Genomic DNA, 18633 nt, shown 5'->3' with positions numbered 1-18633 from the left:
AAACACTTACACACACAACACAAACACACACACACACACATACACAGCCACACACACAAACAACACACAAAAATCACGTACACATACACACACACACGAAATACACACACACACACACACGAAACACGCCCAAAGACACACGCATACACGCACACACACACATACACACACAAAGACATACACACACACACTTACACACACAAGCACACACACACACACAAACACACACACATATACACACAAACACACACAAATTCACACCCTCACACAAAAACAGACACAAACTCACACAAAAACACACACAGACACACACATACAAACACACGCAAAGACACACACACATACACACACAAACACACAGAAACACAAAGACACACACATATACACACATACACATAAACTTACACGCAAACAAACAAACATAAACACGCACGCAAACACACACAAAGAAACATACACAATCACAAGCAAAGACTTACACAAAGACACACGTACACATATAGGTGTAAAACACACTATCGGAACTTTAATTCATCGCATATGTATCTATTATAAAGCATCTCTCTCACGTAACGTCAAGGTAACTGTCTTCAATACGTATCAATGCAAAAAAAGCCCATCTCATTGGCCCGGCAAATCTAGCTGTATCTGCTAGCAGGTATTTTGTCTGAGCCGATTTTCGGCTCAGATTGGTCACCGATACGTTTTCGAAACATAAAAATATTAAGCCTAAAAAGAGCGCAATCGATTCAGTATATTAGTAGGCTCAACGAAAATTATGTTTAACGAACTTTTTCCGAGCTTTCTATGCCAAATAGAACGTATTTTGTGTGCATTTAATCTTTTCGTAAGGCTTACATGGTTAAGAGATTACGTAATAGTTTCTCGCTGGATAGATTCTCGCTTTATTTAAATAGCTCTTTAAATAGACTGCTCATTTAGTTTACTCGGTAACATCCTCCGGCCCGGAAGAAAATGTTGGGAGGATCGGTACAAGCTTAACGAGTGGGCGGACGAGCGATCCGGATGACGTGCGTAAGACGGCGGAGCGGGCGACGCTGTCGGAGCCGTACCGAAGTTCCTCAATCCGAGCGGTTGGATAGTAACCCCTAGGGTTGCTTTCTTCAACGATCCAAACTAAATCACCGACCTTGAGGTGCTGCTCGGCAGGCGTCTGCCACTTAGATCTACGGTTCAACGCAGGTACATACTCCTTGAGCCAACGTGCCCAAATTGCATTGGCGTAGGACTGTGCACGGGCGTACCGCTTACGATGATCGAACTCGTCGACGCCAACGATAGACGGAATTCGGGTTGCTTGGTTACCGAGAAGAAAATGGTTAGGTGTTATTGCGCCTAGGTCGGACGGGTCGGCGCTTACGGGCGTTAAGGGACGTGAGTTTAGTGCGTATTCGACCAGACAAAAAGTAGTGTTCAACACCTCATCTGTGAGGCGACGCGTACCGAGGATAGTGTACAGTACTCTTTTAAAACTTCGAACTAGCCTCTCCCAGATGCCACCTTGGTGTGGCGCACTGGGTGGATTGAACCTCCACTTAATGCCCTTATGCGCAAGTTCGGTGGCAATGTTAAACGTATTCCATTTTTCCACACATTCACGGAGCTCTTTCTCCGCTCCAATGAAGTTCGTACCATTATCCGACCGAATCATAGCAGGAGTACCCCGACGGGAGACGAACCGCTCCACTCCCATTACACAAGAACTAGTGTCCATGGACGGGACAACTTCAACATGGACAGCACGAGTAGTGAGACAAGTGAAGAGAAATCCCCACCTCTTCTCGGTAGTCCGACGAACTGTGACGTAGAATGGGCCGAAGTAATCAACCCCGGTGTTGGTAAAGGGAGGAGACTGGTATGCGAGTCTCTCCTTTGGGAGGTCTGCCATGATAGGTTGAATGGTTGCTGCACGGAACTTTCTACACAAGACGCAGTTTGATTTGATGGAACGCAGTGTGGAACGTAGTTTAAGGATGGCATAACGTTCCTGTACCTTTGACCGTAAGTAATCGATGCCCTGGTGATGGTTTTTCAAATGAGTATGCCGCAGAAACAGTTTAACAAAAGTATGACGCGCATCCAGCACGATAGGATGCTTAGTGTCAAAGTCAATTTCCACTAGCCGTCGGAGTCGACCAGAAGAACGGATGAGACCATGAGGCCCAATAAACGGAGTAAACTGAGCAATGCGGCTGCTCTTCTTAACAGATTTATTGTCAAGAAGATCCTTTCTTTCAGTACTAAAGGACTCTTCCTGAACCAAGTACTGGAGATGACGCTCGGCTTCGTCAAGCTCAACAGGATCGGCTATGCTGCCGTCTACGGTACGGTAACTTTCATGAGATGGTAAAAGACGGAGCACATATGCGGTGACACGAAGTAATTTTTGATAAGAACTGAACTTATCAAGCGGGATTAGATTGATGCTTTGTTCCTTAGTGGGCTTGGTTACGGATGCGGCTAGAGATGAGATGGAGTCATCATCTTGTTCCTTAGTTACAAGCTTGATGTTGTCAACGACGTCAGTATTTGGTACAAAAGGGAATTGCTTAGTTCTCAAGAAGTCAGGACCCCTCACCCAGCTACTTGATTGCAAAACTTCAGCGGACATGCCACGCGTGCCAGCATCTGCCGGATTATCACAAGTGGTGACGTGGTTCCATTGGTCAACGCTGGTGTTCTCCAGGATTTCACTAACACGATTTGCAATGAAGATGGGGTGTTTGTTTGTTGAGTTTAGCCACTGCAAGACGATGGTACTATCTGTCCACATAAAGACTTTATCCACAGTAACCGTTAATGCTTGACAAATTTCCCTTTTTAAACGGGCAGCGAGGAGAGCGGCTTGTAATTCCAACTTAGGAACTGTCATTACCTTCATAGGTGCAACACGGGCCTTGCCCAAGACAAACGCCAGCTCTGTTATAATCTCCCCGGAGGAGCAAGTTACTTGAGCCCTAAGAAATCCTATTGCACTGAATACGTCTTGCGAGCTATCACCAAACATGTGGAGTTCAAGATGTTGGAATGGTCCTGAAAAGTAACTTCTCGGTATAGTGATCTCAGCTAACAGCGGCAGTTCAACACACCAGGCAAGGAATCTGTCAACTGTGTCTTTAGGTAACTCGTCATCCCAACTTTGTCCATTGACACGCCAAATGTCTTTCAAGACTAACCGAGCACCAACAGTAAACGGTGCGACAAGACCAATTGGGTCGTAGACCTTTGACACAAGACTTAAGACCAAGCGCTGTGTTAAACTTTTCGTGATGGTGCTGTTAGTACCCCTGCTCACAACCAGAGTATCGTTGATGTGATCCCACTTAAGCCCAAGCACGTGCATTGATTCCTCCTTGGATGAAACGACGACCTTAGGTTCAGTGGATTGAGCAGACCCATCAATTCGGTCAGCCAGATCTGGTACATTGCTTACAAATTTAGTAAGCTTGAACCCACCTAGATGGAGAAGATGTACCAATTCCTTCGACCTAATGAGGGCCCTCTCGGGGGATTCCACAGAGTCCAAGTAATCGTCCATGTAGAAGTTCTCAAGGACGGCTTTCGCAGCTTCTGGGTACTCCTTAGCATTATCGCGTGCCGTGCGCTGAAGTGCGTAGTTGGCGCAGGTGGGCGAATCTTTTGCCCCAAAGATGTGGCGCGTATACTGGTGTACCACAACATTTGATGTGGGGTCCTCCCGCCACAAAAAGCGCAATGATGGCTGATCACATGGTAACACTCCAACTTGGAGGAACATTCCCTCAATGTCGGCGGATACGGCAAATGGATGTTGTCTGAACCGTAGAAGTACATAGATTAGGTTTTGCAGTAGGTCAGGTCCGGTGAGTAATGACTTATTGAGAGATGCGCCATGGAATTTTGCTGCTCCGTTTAGTACCCTACGAACCTTGCCCGGCTTGTTCGGGTTAACAACCGGATGGTGTGGTAGGTACCACTCTCGTTCCGAGCGACTTTCCACCTTATGAGCATCTTTGACCCTTACTACATAGCCTTTGTCTAAGTCCTCTTTGATGGTATTCGAGTACTTTTCCCTTAAAGTCTGATCTTTTGTTAGCCGCTTTTCCAAAGACTTTAATTGAACAAGCGCTGAGAAATAATTGTTGGGCAGTTCGATGTTATCTTCAGCCCATAGCATTCCGACATCGTACCTTTTTCCATTATGCACGGTGGTGTTTTCAAGAATTTCATGCGCACGTGCATCCGAGGCGGATCGTGGGTCTACTTGCTTAAGTACGCCGTACGACTCCATGTCGTACCAAGATTTTACCTGACTAGCGAGTTCAAAATCCTGCTCCATATTGGCTTTGAAACAAGTCGATACTAAACCTGAAGACGACGGTAGAGGGCCGCTTAGAACCCAACCTATGGGCAGGCGAACAGCGAAGGGCGAGGACTTCTCATCGGCAGCGAAGTACTCTAACGGGCGGATGGCATGATACACATCCTGTCCAAGTATCATCTCGATGTTTCCGTAGCAATATGTAACTGGGTCTAGAACTGCCAGGTGCGGGTATGTCTCCTGAAGTGCTTTAATGTTAATGACATCGGCGCCTACATTTAAATTTTCCTTGACGTAAGGGCTTACTTTAAATGGTTCAAATGCTTGGTTGTCGCGTGGTGTTACAATTAGTTCAACTAACTTAGTGTCTACAACCTCTTCGGTATTTATGCCCTTGACTGTTAGTTTCAAGGCTGTACCGTGCAAACCAAGTCTATTTGCAAGATCATTGGACACCCAAGAGTTACTGCAAGCGGTATCGCACAAAACTAAAGCCGTGGTATCTTTACCGGTAGAGCTCTTCAACTGTAATTCAGTCACCTGAAGGAGGCCTTTCACATTACTCACAGATGACAAAGTAGTGGTCTTACTCGATGATTGGACACTAGGAAGTTTACTTTGATTTGTGCCAGCATTAGAATTACTGTTGTTGTTGTTTGGAGGTAATTTTGGTGGATAAACCCTCTCAGCTCCATGGAGAAGAGTATTATGGGAGCTGTTGCAACCGTCCTTCCTGCATTTCCTGGGGTGTGGGCATTGCCTGAACATGTGCTTTTCTCTCAAACATGAGAAACACAGTTTTGCTTCCGCCACTACCTTTGCTCGTTGAGTGGGAGACTTTTCTTTAAATACCCTACACTCCCAGATGCGGTGGATACCTTTACACACAATGCAGCGAGGGGTTGCAGGCGTTGCCGATGTTGAGGCTGGTCTCTGAGTGCCCTTAGTTTGTGTATTAGCAGCAAAAGTTCTTGAGGCAACTTTGGTCTTTACTACTGAGTTGGTGTTATCCTCAGTTCTTGCCTTCGATGAAGTTTGTTTCATTAAATCATGTGCCTCGGCCTTCTCCTTCAACCAATCGTTGAAGTCAAGGAGTGTTGGCTTAACCCAATGTTTCTTCACTGTGAAGAGTGACCAGGATTCTTTCAGATTGGGCGGCAATTTTTGCACAGCCGTGTTGAGAAGTGAGGCGCTCTTAAGGTCTGCGTCATATGAAAGTGATTTAAAGACCCCAACAAGACTTGAAATTGTTGCAGAATAGTTTATGATGTTATCACTATTGTGCATCTTTAGTGGTGGAAAAGAGCTGAGTTTTTCCAAGTGTGCACTGACTACTGCCTGTGGTTGGCCAAATTTACGTTCGAGTGTCTTAAGTGCATCCTTATACATTACACCACAGTATGCAAACTCAGCGATGGCGGTTTTAGCTTCTCCAGTTACAAGAGTTTTTAAGTATGTTAACTTGACGTCATCAGTCAAGGGCTGTGCGTCTATGGCGCTTTTAAATTGTCCGAACCATTCGTGCCACTGCAGGGGATCACCATTGTATTGTGACAACTTCCACTCGGGCAGTGGATCGTTCTTCTTACAAGTAATTGCGTCCGCCAACTGCTTTATCAAATCCGCAGAGTCCAAAGAAGGAGCCGAAGGTGTGGGATGCGGCGGGCCACCCCAACACAATGGGTTCGGAACGGTAGCTCCATACGTTGGCGGAATGATCGGAGTGACAAAAGTGGGGGCGGTACCTGTGGAAGAACTAAATGGATTCGCTTGCATGAAGTCTGATGTTACGTAATTTTGAGCGCCTGCTGCTGCTTGTACATGTGAGGAGCGGTGCGATGTAGATATATGAGGGTTGATTGACGGGGCCGGTTGTACGGTGTATAAGTTTGCGGATGTTCGTACAAGTGGTACTGCATTAGATGGGACTGCTGCTGGAAAACGCCAGACATTTGGATCTGGAGGAGCAGGAGGTGCGTGGGTTATAGGGACAAAACTTTGGGGCTGAAAGCTCTTTTGTGTGGGTGGTGAATGAATTAATTGAGGTACGAAAACGTTTGCGGAGGAAACGAATGGTGCAGGCGGAGAATGGGGTAACAGATTGACATTATTCGCCACGGGGTTAGTTGCGTGTAGTGGGAGTGCTTGTGGCGGCGAAGGAGGAAAGCGGAATGCTGGTGGGATTAACGGGAAATGCGGTGGTGCGGGGTTTAGAACGGGGGATGCGGGGGCTGGTACATTTATGTGTGATTGTTGCGGATTAAGTGCTAGCGGAGCATTAACGAGTGTGTTTAAAGGTGGTGAACGCGGAGGGCTGACTAAATTCAACTGTCCCGGCATGCTCGACCTGCGAGGGAATTGATGATCTAACTGTAAACCATCGAAGTGCATTGTTGCTTGAGACAGTTGTCGGGCTGTGTTTGGGGCGTTTAGTTGAGTTGGCATACCAAAGTTTACTGGTGATGGAGGCGTATATTGAGGCTGTTGCTGTTCTTGCATGATGTTGTTTGCATTATGTGCTTCATTGGTTACATTGGTTCTACTACTTGGTTCATGGACAGGGAGGTTGATGTTGGCCTCAACTTGACCATGTGTATTGAGATTGAAGTGTGAGTTTGGAAGTTGAGCTGAAGAAGGTCGGACAATTGCTTGGTTGGATTGGGCGATGGAACCAGAAAAGTGCAAACTCGGTTCGTTTGCAACATCTGCCATGTTCCCGGCTGGTGACGAATTAACCCAATCTTGAACAAGTTTCTTGCTCTTGACTGAACTTCTTTCCGTAAAGAGCCCACTCATTTTGCCTGTACCAGACCCGTCCGCTGATGATTTTGTCATCAACTCAATTTCCTCAAGGGCTGCAGCAGCTACTTCCTTGCGATGATCTTCCTCAAGCTGTTCAATTTCTAATTCCCGCAATTTCGTTTGTTTTTCAATTTCAAGACGTTGTCTAGCAATGCGAAGCTTTGCCTCATGTTGTTTCTCAAGTTCCTCCCTTTTTAGTCTTGATAATTCTAATTCTCGTTGACGCTGACTTGATCTTTTTGAGGAAGTCATATGCGAACCTGATCTTGAGTGGTGAGAGGTATACATCTCTGCTGTCTCTTTGTCTTGGACCGAATTGATATACCCTCGAGCAGCAGCAATGAACTCATCAGTTTTCTTTGTTACAGTCTCTAACCATTTCTCAAGATTCTTACAGGCAGCGTCTGGATCTTCAGTCTTTTGTGCAAGATCAAAGAGCTCTTCATTCTTATCAACCACTCTAGTAAAAGCATCTTTGCACTTCACAATCAGACGTTCGATCTTAACTTTCCTGTCTTGCTTATCAACAGCATTGTTAATTTCCCCATAGATGTTATTAAGTTCAGCCTCTAATTTTGCTCTTGCGCTATAAAGTTTGTTGAATTTGTCCTGCAATGTTGTCATGATCTTAAGAAAAACAGGAACCACAAGTTTAATTTGGTACTAGTATAAAGTACACACACATGCAACAGCACAACACAAATGGGTTATACCGAACCCTAGTGTGACGGTTTGCCTAGCAAACCGCAAAGGAGCAAAGATGTTCGTCGAGTACAATAGTACCCGGCGAAAGAAAGAAAGAACGGTGCGCAGGAAGCGCGAAAAGGGGCAGAACGGGAGACGGGACGGACGAGACAGAGGTGGATTTGGAAGAAAAGCCGAGGGTGGTTTTGGAGGAGGTGGCTTCGGAGGAAATGACGAGAGTGAAGGCGGATTCGGGGGAAACCGAGATGGATTTGGAGGAAAATCTGAAGGTGGCGCAGCTCGGGAGCAGAGGGAAGAATGGACATGCTCCTGTGGATCGACCAACTTTATGGATCGTACCTCATGCAGAAAATGCAGAGAGAGTCGACCTGAGGGTGCAGGCGCTAGTTCAGCCGGGGGATTTGGCGGTGGAGCTGATGGTGGTGGAAATCGCGGGAGACCTGGAGATTGGAACTGTTCCTGCGGTTTCAAGAATTTCGCCAATCGTAATACATGCAAGGAATGTCAGGCCGAAAAACGAAAAGGGGGCAGAACGGGAGACGGGACGGACGGGAAGAGACGCCGAACGATTAACGCACGACGCAACGGGGAACCGGACGGACAAACGGGGGCGTCGGGCGAAAAGCGCGCGACGAAGCGGGAAAATGGCACGGGCGGGGCGGAAACGTCGGGCGGATGGCGCGCGACGAAACGGGAAAACGGCACGGGCGGGGCGGAAAAGTCGGGCGGATGGCGCGCGACGAAACGGGAAAACGGCACGGGCGGGGCGGAAAAGTCGGGCGGATGGCGCGCGACGAAACGGGAAAACGGCACGGGCGGGGCGGAAAAGTCGGGCGGATGGCGCGCGACGAAACGGGAAAACTGGCACGGGCGGGGCGGAAACGTCGGGCGGATGGCGCGCGACGAAACGGGAAAACTGGCACGGGCGGGGCGGAAACCCCAAGCGAGGAGGCGGGAAGATCGATGCTAACAGACCACAGCAACAAACTCAACCAAACAAGCTAGCCGTAACTCCAGAATAAACTTAAGTCACACCCTAGAAAGAAGGAGAGGAGCTACTGCCAGGTAAACTAGCACAAAGCATTATGGGGGCTTTATCAACGGCAACAAAACATCAAACATGAAACAATTTACGGCAACAGTGTAGTATAACCAAAAGTCGAAAATGTCAGGAGCTTTACTAGCCGTAACTCCAGAACAAACTTAAGTCACACCCTAGCAAACCACCCTGCCCAGACAACAAAAGTGCATACTACAAAAATTATTAAAGCTACAACAAATTGCTAGCAAACCAGTGTGGTGAAAGTCACGAAACAAACCAGCCGTAACTCCAGAATGAACTTAAGTCACACCCTAGCAAGGAACGAGACTAAACAACAGACCAGCATACTAGCAGAAAGAAATTTTACTACAGCAAAACTCATACTACATCATACAACAAGTAAACGGGGAATAGAAAGAAACAAGAAGACACGGAAACAAAGAGGACGGAAATGGAAAATGAACCCAGATAACCTGCGGAAAACGGACGGTAGTGAATAACTCAAAATGGGGAGAGCGAAACGTTTAGTAAAGCGCTATTGGAAGGAATCAACCACAAACTAACCCGCGCAACAACGCAAGACTACGAGACATTTAGGTTATTAAAGGCTTGAGTAAGTTCCGCCTCCTCGTACGCATGGCGGTTGCGGAGCGTTTTTCGACGTCGCTTGGAAAGTTTTTTCGGTCGAGACCGTGTTATCAAGGACCGGAGGTTGTTCTTATGAGTTAAGACTATGGTCAGTGTTTTCAGCTCAAGCGCAGGCCTTTGGTGTAATGCTCTGTACTCTTTGAGTAAACTAAGATCTTTCTGTTTACGTCTAGACACAATGTCTTTCACTAAGTGTATGGTAACTAGAGTACTACGCTTGAGCTGATCAGAAATATCAGGAGTTCCCTCTCTGGGGCAATACACAATAGCTTCTATGCGCTCCTGATAGTTTTCAAGCACTGCAATAAGCTGTGAAGGTGTTAAAGGCTTATTGTCGTTGCTTCGATGACGTGAAAGCGAATTGTTCACTACATCATGCCATATAACTAGGCGCTTCTTATCATGAAAGAAATGACTCAACTGGAACTGCGCTGTTTTTCGGACTTTCAAAGCGTTAGGGTTGAAACTTAAACCCGGTAATGCGTAAACGTTACGTTTGTAACGATTTTGTGTTACTTGAGGCGCAGTTTTTATGGCGTGATGAAGTGAACTCGCAGCTAATATAAAAACCATATAATGTTTTTACAACATAAATGATTTGAGCTTTGCTCAAACTCCGAGCCTTGATGTTAAATACACGATTTTCACGAGTTACCAAGAATAAGCGCTTAATCGAGGAAAAAAAATCAGTTACCTGATCTCTTTTTTGTAAAGTTTGAAAAACTTGACCAAACTTCTTTTTTTTACAACGTTTTAATCCATCTAACTAGTATATGGGTATGCTAGAATGATCGGATAGACTTTTTTCCAATTTTTCAAATTTGGTCAATTTTTTCAAACTTTTTTTTTTTGCTTCGCGTTTATGTCAAGAACTGTAAAAAACACCGCAATTTGATTATTTCTGGATTTTGACAAAAATTTGTCAAAATTATTGTTTTTCAAAAAAAAATGTGTATGGGATGGGTTATCGGTGACCGGTGAACTGAAAAAATTTGTTATATGCGATAGGAATTGGGTTCTGGGAGGCTAGATTTGCCGGTTAAGTAATATTAATTTACTGCAAAGTTACCACGAGAAAAAGAAATGATGGGTGGAAAAATTTAAATCGTATTACTCTTACAGTTTCCTGTTTGTCTGAACTACTCCTCAGTACAAGAAAAGGTGACTCCAAAAGGTTTCAAGCTATATTTCCATCGTAGCACTGCAATTCGTCATTTTTGCAGTGAGTAGTTTCGACATCTGGCACTGCCGGGCACCACGGTCCATCATCCAAAAGGTCTGCACAATCGTACTTGTCATCGTTGCATCCGAGAAAAATCCACACAAGTATCACCACCATCACATGTGAGTTCCGTATCTGGATTGCACTTCTCCAGATTTCCTGGTCCAACGGGTGGAGGGGTCACCGTCTCTTGTGTTTTTTAAGGAATGAAAATCGGTACCACACGTTGAAACGATGTTATGGTATGGTAAGCTGTGTGGTGTTTCAGTTTACTCTTACAGTAATCATTAATGTTGTTCTATACTAGTTGTAAACCGGGACAAAGGACGCTGTGCAAGTTTCCGGACTAAATAAATTTGGTAAACTTCAGCTAGAAACAAAATATGCACCATACAGTTAAAGCTGTTTGAATATTGTTGACATGTTTCACGTTTCACACTAAGTTTAGCTGAAATTTAAAGCGCTGATTCATTCAATGCTTTGCTATGTTAGATATTGTGGGGCGCCAAAATAAAGGCGGCACCAAAAATATAGGTGTAAAACACACTATCGGAACTTTAATTCATCGCATATGTATCTATTATAAAGCATCTCTCTCACGTAACGTCAAGGTAACTGTCTTCAATACGTATCAAGGCAAAAAAAGCCCATCTCATTGGCCCGGCAAATTTAGCTGTATCTGCTAGCAGGTATTTTGTCTGAGCCGATTTTCGGCTCAGATTGGTCACCGATACGTTTTCGAAACATAAAAATATTAAGCCTAAAAAGAGCGCAATCGATTCAGTATATTAGTAGGCTCAACGAAAATTATGTTTAACGAACTTTTTCCGAGCTTTCTATGCCAAATAGAACGTATTTTGTGTGCATTTAATCTTTTCGTAAGGCTTACATGGTTAAGAGATTACGTAATAGTTTCTCGCTGGATAGATTCTCGCTTTATTTAAATAGCTCTTTAAATAGACTGCTCATTTAGTTTACTCGGTAACAACACACATATAAACGCAAATACACAAACACACACAAAGACACACACATATACACGCATACACATACACATACACAAAGATTCATTTACAAATACACACACACACACACACACACACACACAAACACACACACACACACAGTTACACACACACACACACACACACACACACATACACACCTTTACACACACACATACACCACTATGCCATAATCACCACCACCACCACAAAAATATTGTATTTTTATCCCTAAATAAATGGGGTAAATGGGAGGTAACTGCCTATGAATTGCGCTTTACAATTTTATTTAAAAATTATTATAGAAGCAAAACAGCTTTAAAATCTCAGCACTAGCCTTTCATCATCGTCTTTAAGATGGAATCCGTTTCCATGATTTTAGTCGCGAGTGTTACAATATAGATTCCAGCGTAGCTTTCACCAGCAATGTATAAATCTCTCCCCTTGTACTCTGGAAATTTTTCCAGGAAACTCAGCAAAGCGTGAACATTTCCTTGGGCTGTTTTGTTGTCATTTGTGTCGCAGTCTCCGTCTATGATTGGAGAGAACCGTTTTATAATGTTTATTATAATTATGTGTTTAGCTTTGTTTTTCCAGACAAATTTAGTTATGTATTGCTATGTGTTTCCAGACTAAGTAAATTTGAAACGCATGACACAACTGTTGTGCGGTCATCTGGGTCTGGACATATCGACTTTCGGATATATGTACCAGTCCAGAAAAAAAATTTCGATAAAAGGAACTATAATGCACCTGATTTTAAACACTGCCTAGAACAACAAAACTGGCAAAAAATGTATGTTCAGAACAACTTGGATTCAATGCTACAAGTTTTCACTGAAAATTTTACGACAGCACTTCCGAAAAGTGCTCCACTTAAAAAATGTTTTATCGGAAATGACAAAATTTTTTTTACATTAACAGACAAATGGTTAACTAGAAAATCAAGACAACTGATGGTCGATTGAGATAGGTTTTTGAATGATAAAGACTATGAAAATTTCTTTGATCTAAAAAACCAGCTTAGTATTTCTAATGACAACGATTTCAACAGATGTCATAGAAATCTTATTGAAGCAGCAAAAAGTGACAGAAAAAAGTGGATGCTAATAAATGAAGTAAGAAACTCTGAAAAAACAAAACCCAGAATCTACAGTTTGAGAAATGTATTTGGTGATTATGTAACCCAAACAAAAAAAAATTGCTAACCTGTTGAACTATCGTTTCTCTACACTTGGTAAATTCCAAGGCCCTCATTATCCACTACAAACTTCTGGGACAGGCAATCCTAAACAAAAAACTTTTAGCTTTCACTATGTAACGGAAAAAGACTGTCATGACGCAATTAGGGCACTGGGGAGAAATAAACCGATTGGACCATCCAAAATCCTGCATGGGCTATTAAAGACTCAAGCTCTGTCATTGTTCCTCATTTAAATTTCCTTGTGAACTACTGCATCAAATTATCTTGCTTCCCCAACGAGCTTAAACGAGCACATGTTGTACCACTATACAAGAAAGATGACCCTCAGGAACCTAAAAACTATCGCCCAATTTCAATTACCCCATGCCTTTCTATGATCATTGAAACCATCTTGAGGGATCAAATTTGTCAGTGCCTTCACGACAACAAATTACTAAGTAAAAATCAGTATGATTTTAGGAAAAAATTTTTTCTACCATCGATTCCCTATTATTTTGCACAAAATTCATCAGAAACAAAACTGACATTAACAATTTTGTCACAGCAGCATTTGACCTTTCAAAAGCTTTTGATTCTATCAATTATGACATTTTGGATATCAAGTTACGCAACTTAGGTTTTGATGAGAGCTCAAAAAATCTCTTAAGAAGTTTCGTTACAAACCGCCGCCAATCCGTTGTACTACAAGATTGCATATCAGATGAACTAATGCTTCATAGAGGTGTACCACAAGGAACAGTACTTGGTCCGCTCCTATTTAATCTGTACATTAATGACATGGCAACAAGAGTTGACAATGAAACTGAACTCATACAATATGCTGACAAAAGCAAAATCAAGTTAGAGCAAAATGCAATCAAACTTATTCAATTTTTTCATGAACATCACCTCACAGTTAATACCTCTAAAACTGAATTCATGATATTTGGTAGGAGCAAAAGAAAAGATTTCAGTGAACAGATAATTTTAGATTCAATTCCAACAGACGAGAAACCTGAAGTAAAATATTTAGGTGTTCACATAGACAATAATTTAACGTTTCAAGAGGAAGTGAAACATATCTTACGAAAAACGGCCAGAGTAATAAAAACAATTTATGCTATTAGAAAATCAATTCCACAAAAACTATTGACACTTGTCCTAAATGCCCTAGTATTAAGTCACTTGCACTACTCAGCGGTTATCATTCACGCAATTGAGCAAAATTTAATAATGTCTCTTGAGAAACAGCTTAACTGGTCATTACGGGCAACCTTTTTTAGACACAAATTTGAATCTGTTCAAGATATTAAATGCAGTCGGAATATACTACCCATAAAACTCTTTTTAAAAACAAAACGATTACAATAGTTTTGGAAAATAAAAAAAGAGTTACGACCTGCTTTTTCACCAACATCGGGACGTCCTTTAATCACCTGGAATCTTCATGAGTATATAAGGACAAAAAAAGTGTTCTGGGACCAAAATTTTTTCTCTATCAAAAGGCAAAGCTCGTTTGTTAGATTAGCGATACTAGATTGGAATGAACTACCCAGCGAAACTAAAATCAAACAAGACAAAAAAGTTTCCCCAAGCAACTTAGAACTTTCTTCTCCTCAGCTTACAAAAGGAACCCTTTTTTGTGGAAGGTTACTTGTTCAACATGGCGTGACTTTAAATTTTGAAAATGAACTAGAACTACTGTTTACTGGTTGGGTTGACTTTATAAACTTAATTAATTTTTATTTTGAGATATGCGACATAATTTGAATTTAACTCAAGTTTTCTGTTATAATATGTAAATAATAAATCCATTTAAATAATTACACTGCCGGACTAATATCAATTGTAATCGTTGATGTGGATCGGACTTCAGTGTTTTTTTTTCGATTCTGTTTCGCCCCCCCCCCCTCCCCAGTGTTTTTATGACCCCCAATCGAAAATTCTATGTTGTTATTAATAAGCACGTTACTATGTAAGAAAATAGCATGTGCGTCTGGGGGTCATAAAAAATTTATGCTCACTAAGCTGGGGGGGACAGAATGCATCCCGACTTTCCCTCTGGGACCTCAACCTGGGAAGGTTGCTGTTTTAGTTATTATTTTGCCTAATACCTCCAACGCTTGTATTCTTAGCGGGGAAGCGAGATTTTATCGCCATCAAGAACGAGATGGGCTTCCATGTGAGCTGTGAGCCCCCCCCCCCCCCCCAAATTGGAAAGATCCGCAAGGTTTTTTTTAAATTCTATTATCAATGGTTTTCAGGCTAATTTTTTTTTGTATCAATTTTCGCGCAGAAGCAAATAATGTTGCAGAACAGTTCCCTTTTTTGTAAGAATATCCAACACAAGCCGGAGTTTCCACATATAGCATATTGGCAATTCTGTTCCAGCTCCACTCGTTAGGGTAAAGTCCAGAGGCGTCATTCTTAGCCAGAAGGGGACCGTGTTCCCTCAAAATACCCTCCATTGAACTGCATCTGGGGCCACCATTCATCCACATCACCAATGGGTCTGTTTAAGGAAAGGTATCTTTTTTGACAAATAATGTCTCTTGAGAAACAGCTTAACTGGTCATTACGGGCAACCTTTTTTAGACACAAATTTGAATCTGTTCAAGATATTAAATGCAGTCGGAATATACTACCCATAAAACTCTTTTTAAAAACAAAACGATTACAATAGTTTTGGAAAATAAAAAAAGAGTTACGACCTGCTTTTTCACCAACATCGGGACGTCCTTTAATCACCTGGAATCTTCATGAGTATATAAGGACAAAAAAAGTGTTCTGGGACCAAAATTTTTTCTCTATCAAAAGGCAAAGCTCGTTTGTTAGATTAGCGATACTAGATTGGAATGAACTACCCAGCGAAACTAAAATCAAACAAGACAAAAAAGTTTCCCCAAGCAACTTAGAACTTTCTTCTCCTCAGCTTACAAAAGGAACCCTTTTTTGTGGAAGGTTACTTGTTCAACATGGCGTGACTTTAAATTTTGAAAATGAACTAGAACTACTGTTTACTGGTTGGGTTGACTTTATAAACTTAATTAATTTTTATTTTGAGATATGCGACATAATTTGAATTTAACTCAAGTTTTCTGTTATAATATGTAAATAATAAATCCATTTAAATAATTACACTGCCGGACTAATATCAATTGTAATCGTTGATGTGGATCGGACTTCAGTGTTTTTTTTTCGATTCTGTTTCGCCCCCCCCCCCTCCCCAGTGTTTTTATGACCCCCAATCGAAAATTCTATGTTGTTATTAATAAGCACGTTACTATGTAAGAAAATAGCATGTGCGTCTGGGGGTCATAAAAAATTTATGCTCACTAAGCTGGGGGGGACAGAATGCATCCCGACTTTCCCTCTGGGACCTCAACCTGGGAAGGTTGCTGTTTTAGTTATTATTTTGCCTAATACCTCCAACGCTTGTATTCTTAGCGGGGAAGCGAGATTTTATCGCCATCAAGAACGAGATGGGCTTCCATGTGAGCTGTGAGCCCCCCCCCCCCCAAATTGGAAAGATCCGCAAGGTTTTTTTTAAATTCTATTATCAATGGTTTTCAGGCTAATTTTTTTTTGTATCAATTTTCGCGCAGAAGCAAAAAATGTTGCAGAACAGTTCCCTTTTTTGTAAGAATATCCAACACAAGCCGGAGTTTCCACATATAGCATATTGGCAATTCTGTTCCAGCTCCACTCGTTAGGGTAAAGTCCAGAGGCGTCATTCTTAGCCAGAAGGGGACCGTGTTCCCTCAAAATACCCTCCATTGAACTGCATCTGGGGCCACCATTCATCCACATCACCAATGGGTCTGTTTAAGGAAAGGTATCTTTTTTGACAAATAATGTCTCTTGAGAAACAGCTTAACTGGTCATTACGGGCAACCTTTTTTAGACAGAAATTTGAATCTGTTCAAGATATTAAATGCAGTCGGAATATACTACCCATAAAACTCTTTTTAAAAACAAAACGATTACAATAGTTTTGGAAAATAAAAAAAGAGTTACGACCTGCTTTTTCACCAACATCGAGACGTCCTTTAATCACCTGGAATCTTCATGAGTATATAAGGACAAAAAAAGTGTTCTGGGACCAAAATTTTTTCTCTATCAAAAGGCAAAGCTCGTTTGTTAGATTAGCGATACTAGATTGGAATGAACTACCCAGCGAAACTAAAATCAAACAAGACAAAAAAGTTTCCCCAAGCAACTTAGAACTTTCTTCTCCTCAGCTTACAAAAGGAACCCTTTTTTGTGGAAGGTTACTTGTTCAACATGGCGTGACTTTAAATTTTGAAAATGAACTAGAACTACTGTTTACTGGTTGGGTTGACTTTATAAACTTAATTAATTTTTATTTTGCGATATGCGACATAATTTGAATTTAACTCAAGTTTTCTGTTATAATATGTAAATAATAAATCCATTTAAATAATTACACTGCCGGACTAATATCAATTGTAATCGTTGATGTGGATCGGACTTCAGTGTTTTTTTTTCTATTCTGTTTCGCCCCCCCCCCCTCCCCAGTGTTTTTATGACCCCCAATTGAAAATTCTATGTTGTTATTAATAAGCACGTTACTATTTAAGAAAATAGCATGTGCGTCTGGGGGTCATAAAAAATTTATGCTCACTAAGCTGGGGGGGACAGAATGCATCCCGACTTTCCCTCTGGGACCTCAACCTGGGAAGGTTGCTGTTTTAGTTATTATTTTGCCTAATACCTCCAACGCTTGTATTCTTAGCGGGGAAGCGAGATTTTATCGCCATCAAGAACGAGATGGGCTTCCATGTGAGCTGTGAGCTCCCCCCCCCCCAAATTGGAAAGATCCGCAAGGTTTTTTTTTAAATTCTATTATCAATGGTTTTCAGGCTAATTTTCTTTTGTATCAAATTTCGCGCAGAAGCAAAAAATGTTGCAGAACAGTTCCCTTTTTTGTAAGAATATCCAACACAAGCCGGAGTTTCCACATATACCATATTGGCAATTCTGTTCCAGCTCCACTCGTTAGGGTAAAGTCCAGAGGCGTCATTCTTAGCCAGAAGGGGACCGTGTTCCCTCAAAATACCCTCCATTGAACTGCATCTGGGGCCACCATTCATCCACATCACCAATGGGTCTGTTTAAGGAAAGGTATCTTTTTTGACAAATAATGTCTCTTGAGAAACAGCTTAACTGGTCATTACGGGCAACCTTTTTTAGACAGAAATTTGAATCTGTTGAAGATATTAAATGCAGTCGGAATATACTACCCATAAAACTCTTTTTAAAAACAAAACGATTACAATAGTTTTGGAAAATAAAAAAAGAGTTACGACCTGCTTTTTCACCAACATCGGGACGTCCTTTAATCACCTGGAATCTTCATGAGTATTTAAGGACAAAAAAAGTGTTCTGGGACCAAAATTTTTTCTCTATCAAAAGGCAAAGCTCGTTTGTTAGATTAGCGATACTAGATTGGAATGAACTACCCAGCGAAATTAAAATCAAACAAGACAAAAAAAGTTTCCCCAAGCAACTTAGAACTTTCTTCTCCTCAGCTTACAAAAGGAACCCTTTTTTGTGGAAGGTTACTTGTTCAACGTGGCGTGACTTTAAATTTGGAAAATGAACTAGAACTACTGTTTACTGGTTGGGTTGACTTTATAAACTTAATTAATTTTTATTTTGAGATATGCGACATAATTTGAATTT

At 42.0% G+C, this 18633-nt stretch overlaps 1 protein-coding gene across 1 annotated transcript in view; it reads right to left on the bottom strand.

Moving 5' to 3' along the window:
- The window catches only part of LOC142348088 (lysosomal protective protein-like), a 30915-nt gene extending 12868 nt beyond the window's left edge, over positions 1 to 18047 (bottom strand). Inside the window, exons 1-2 of the mRNA XM_075399253.1 lie at positions 17916 to 18047; positions 12082 to 12361 (exon numbers count right to left, since the gene is read on the bottom strand). Coding sequence (XP_075255368.1) covers positions 12082 to 12361; positions 17916 to 18047 — 412 coding nt within the window. The remainder of the gene's footprint in view (positions 1 to 12081; positions 12362 to 17915) is intronic.
- Between the last annotated feature and the right edge of the window lie 586 nt (positions 18048 to 18633).

This window comes from Convolutriloba macropyga, chromosome 10, assembly GCF_964194025.1.
Source record: "Convolutriloba macropyga chromosome 10, txConMacr16.3, whole genome shotgun sequence".
In the NCBI taxonomy this organism is placed as follows: domain Eukaryota; kingdom Metazoa; phylum Xenacoelomorpha; order Acoela; family Convolutidae; genus Convolutriloba; species Convolutriloba macropyga.
Note: the sequence above shows the minus strand (reverse complement) of the source record. Positions and strands in the feature narration are given on the sequence as shown.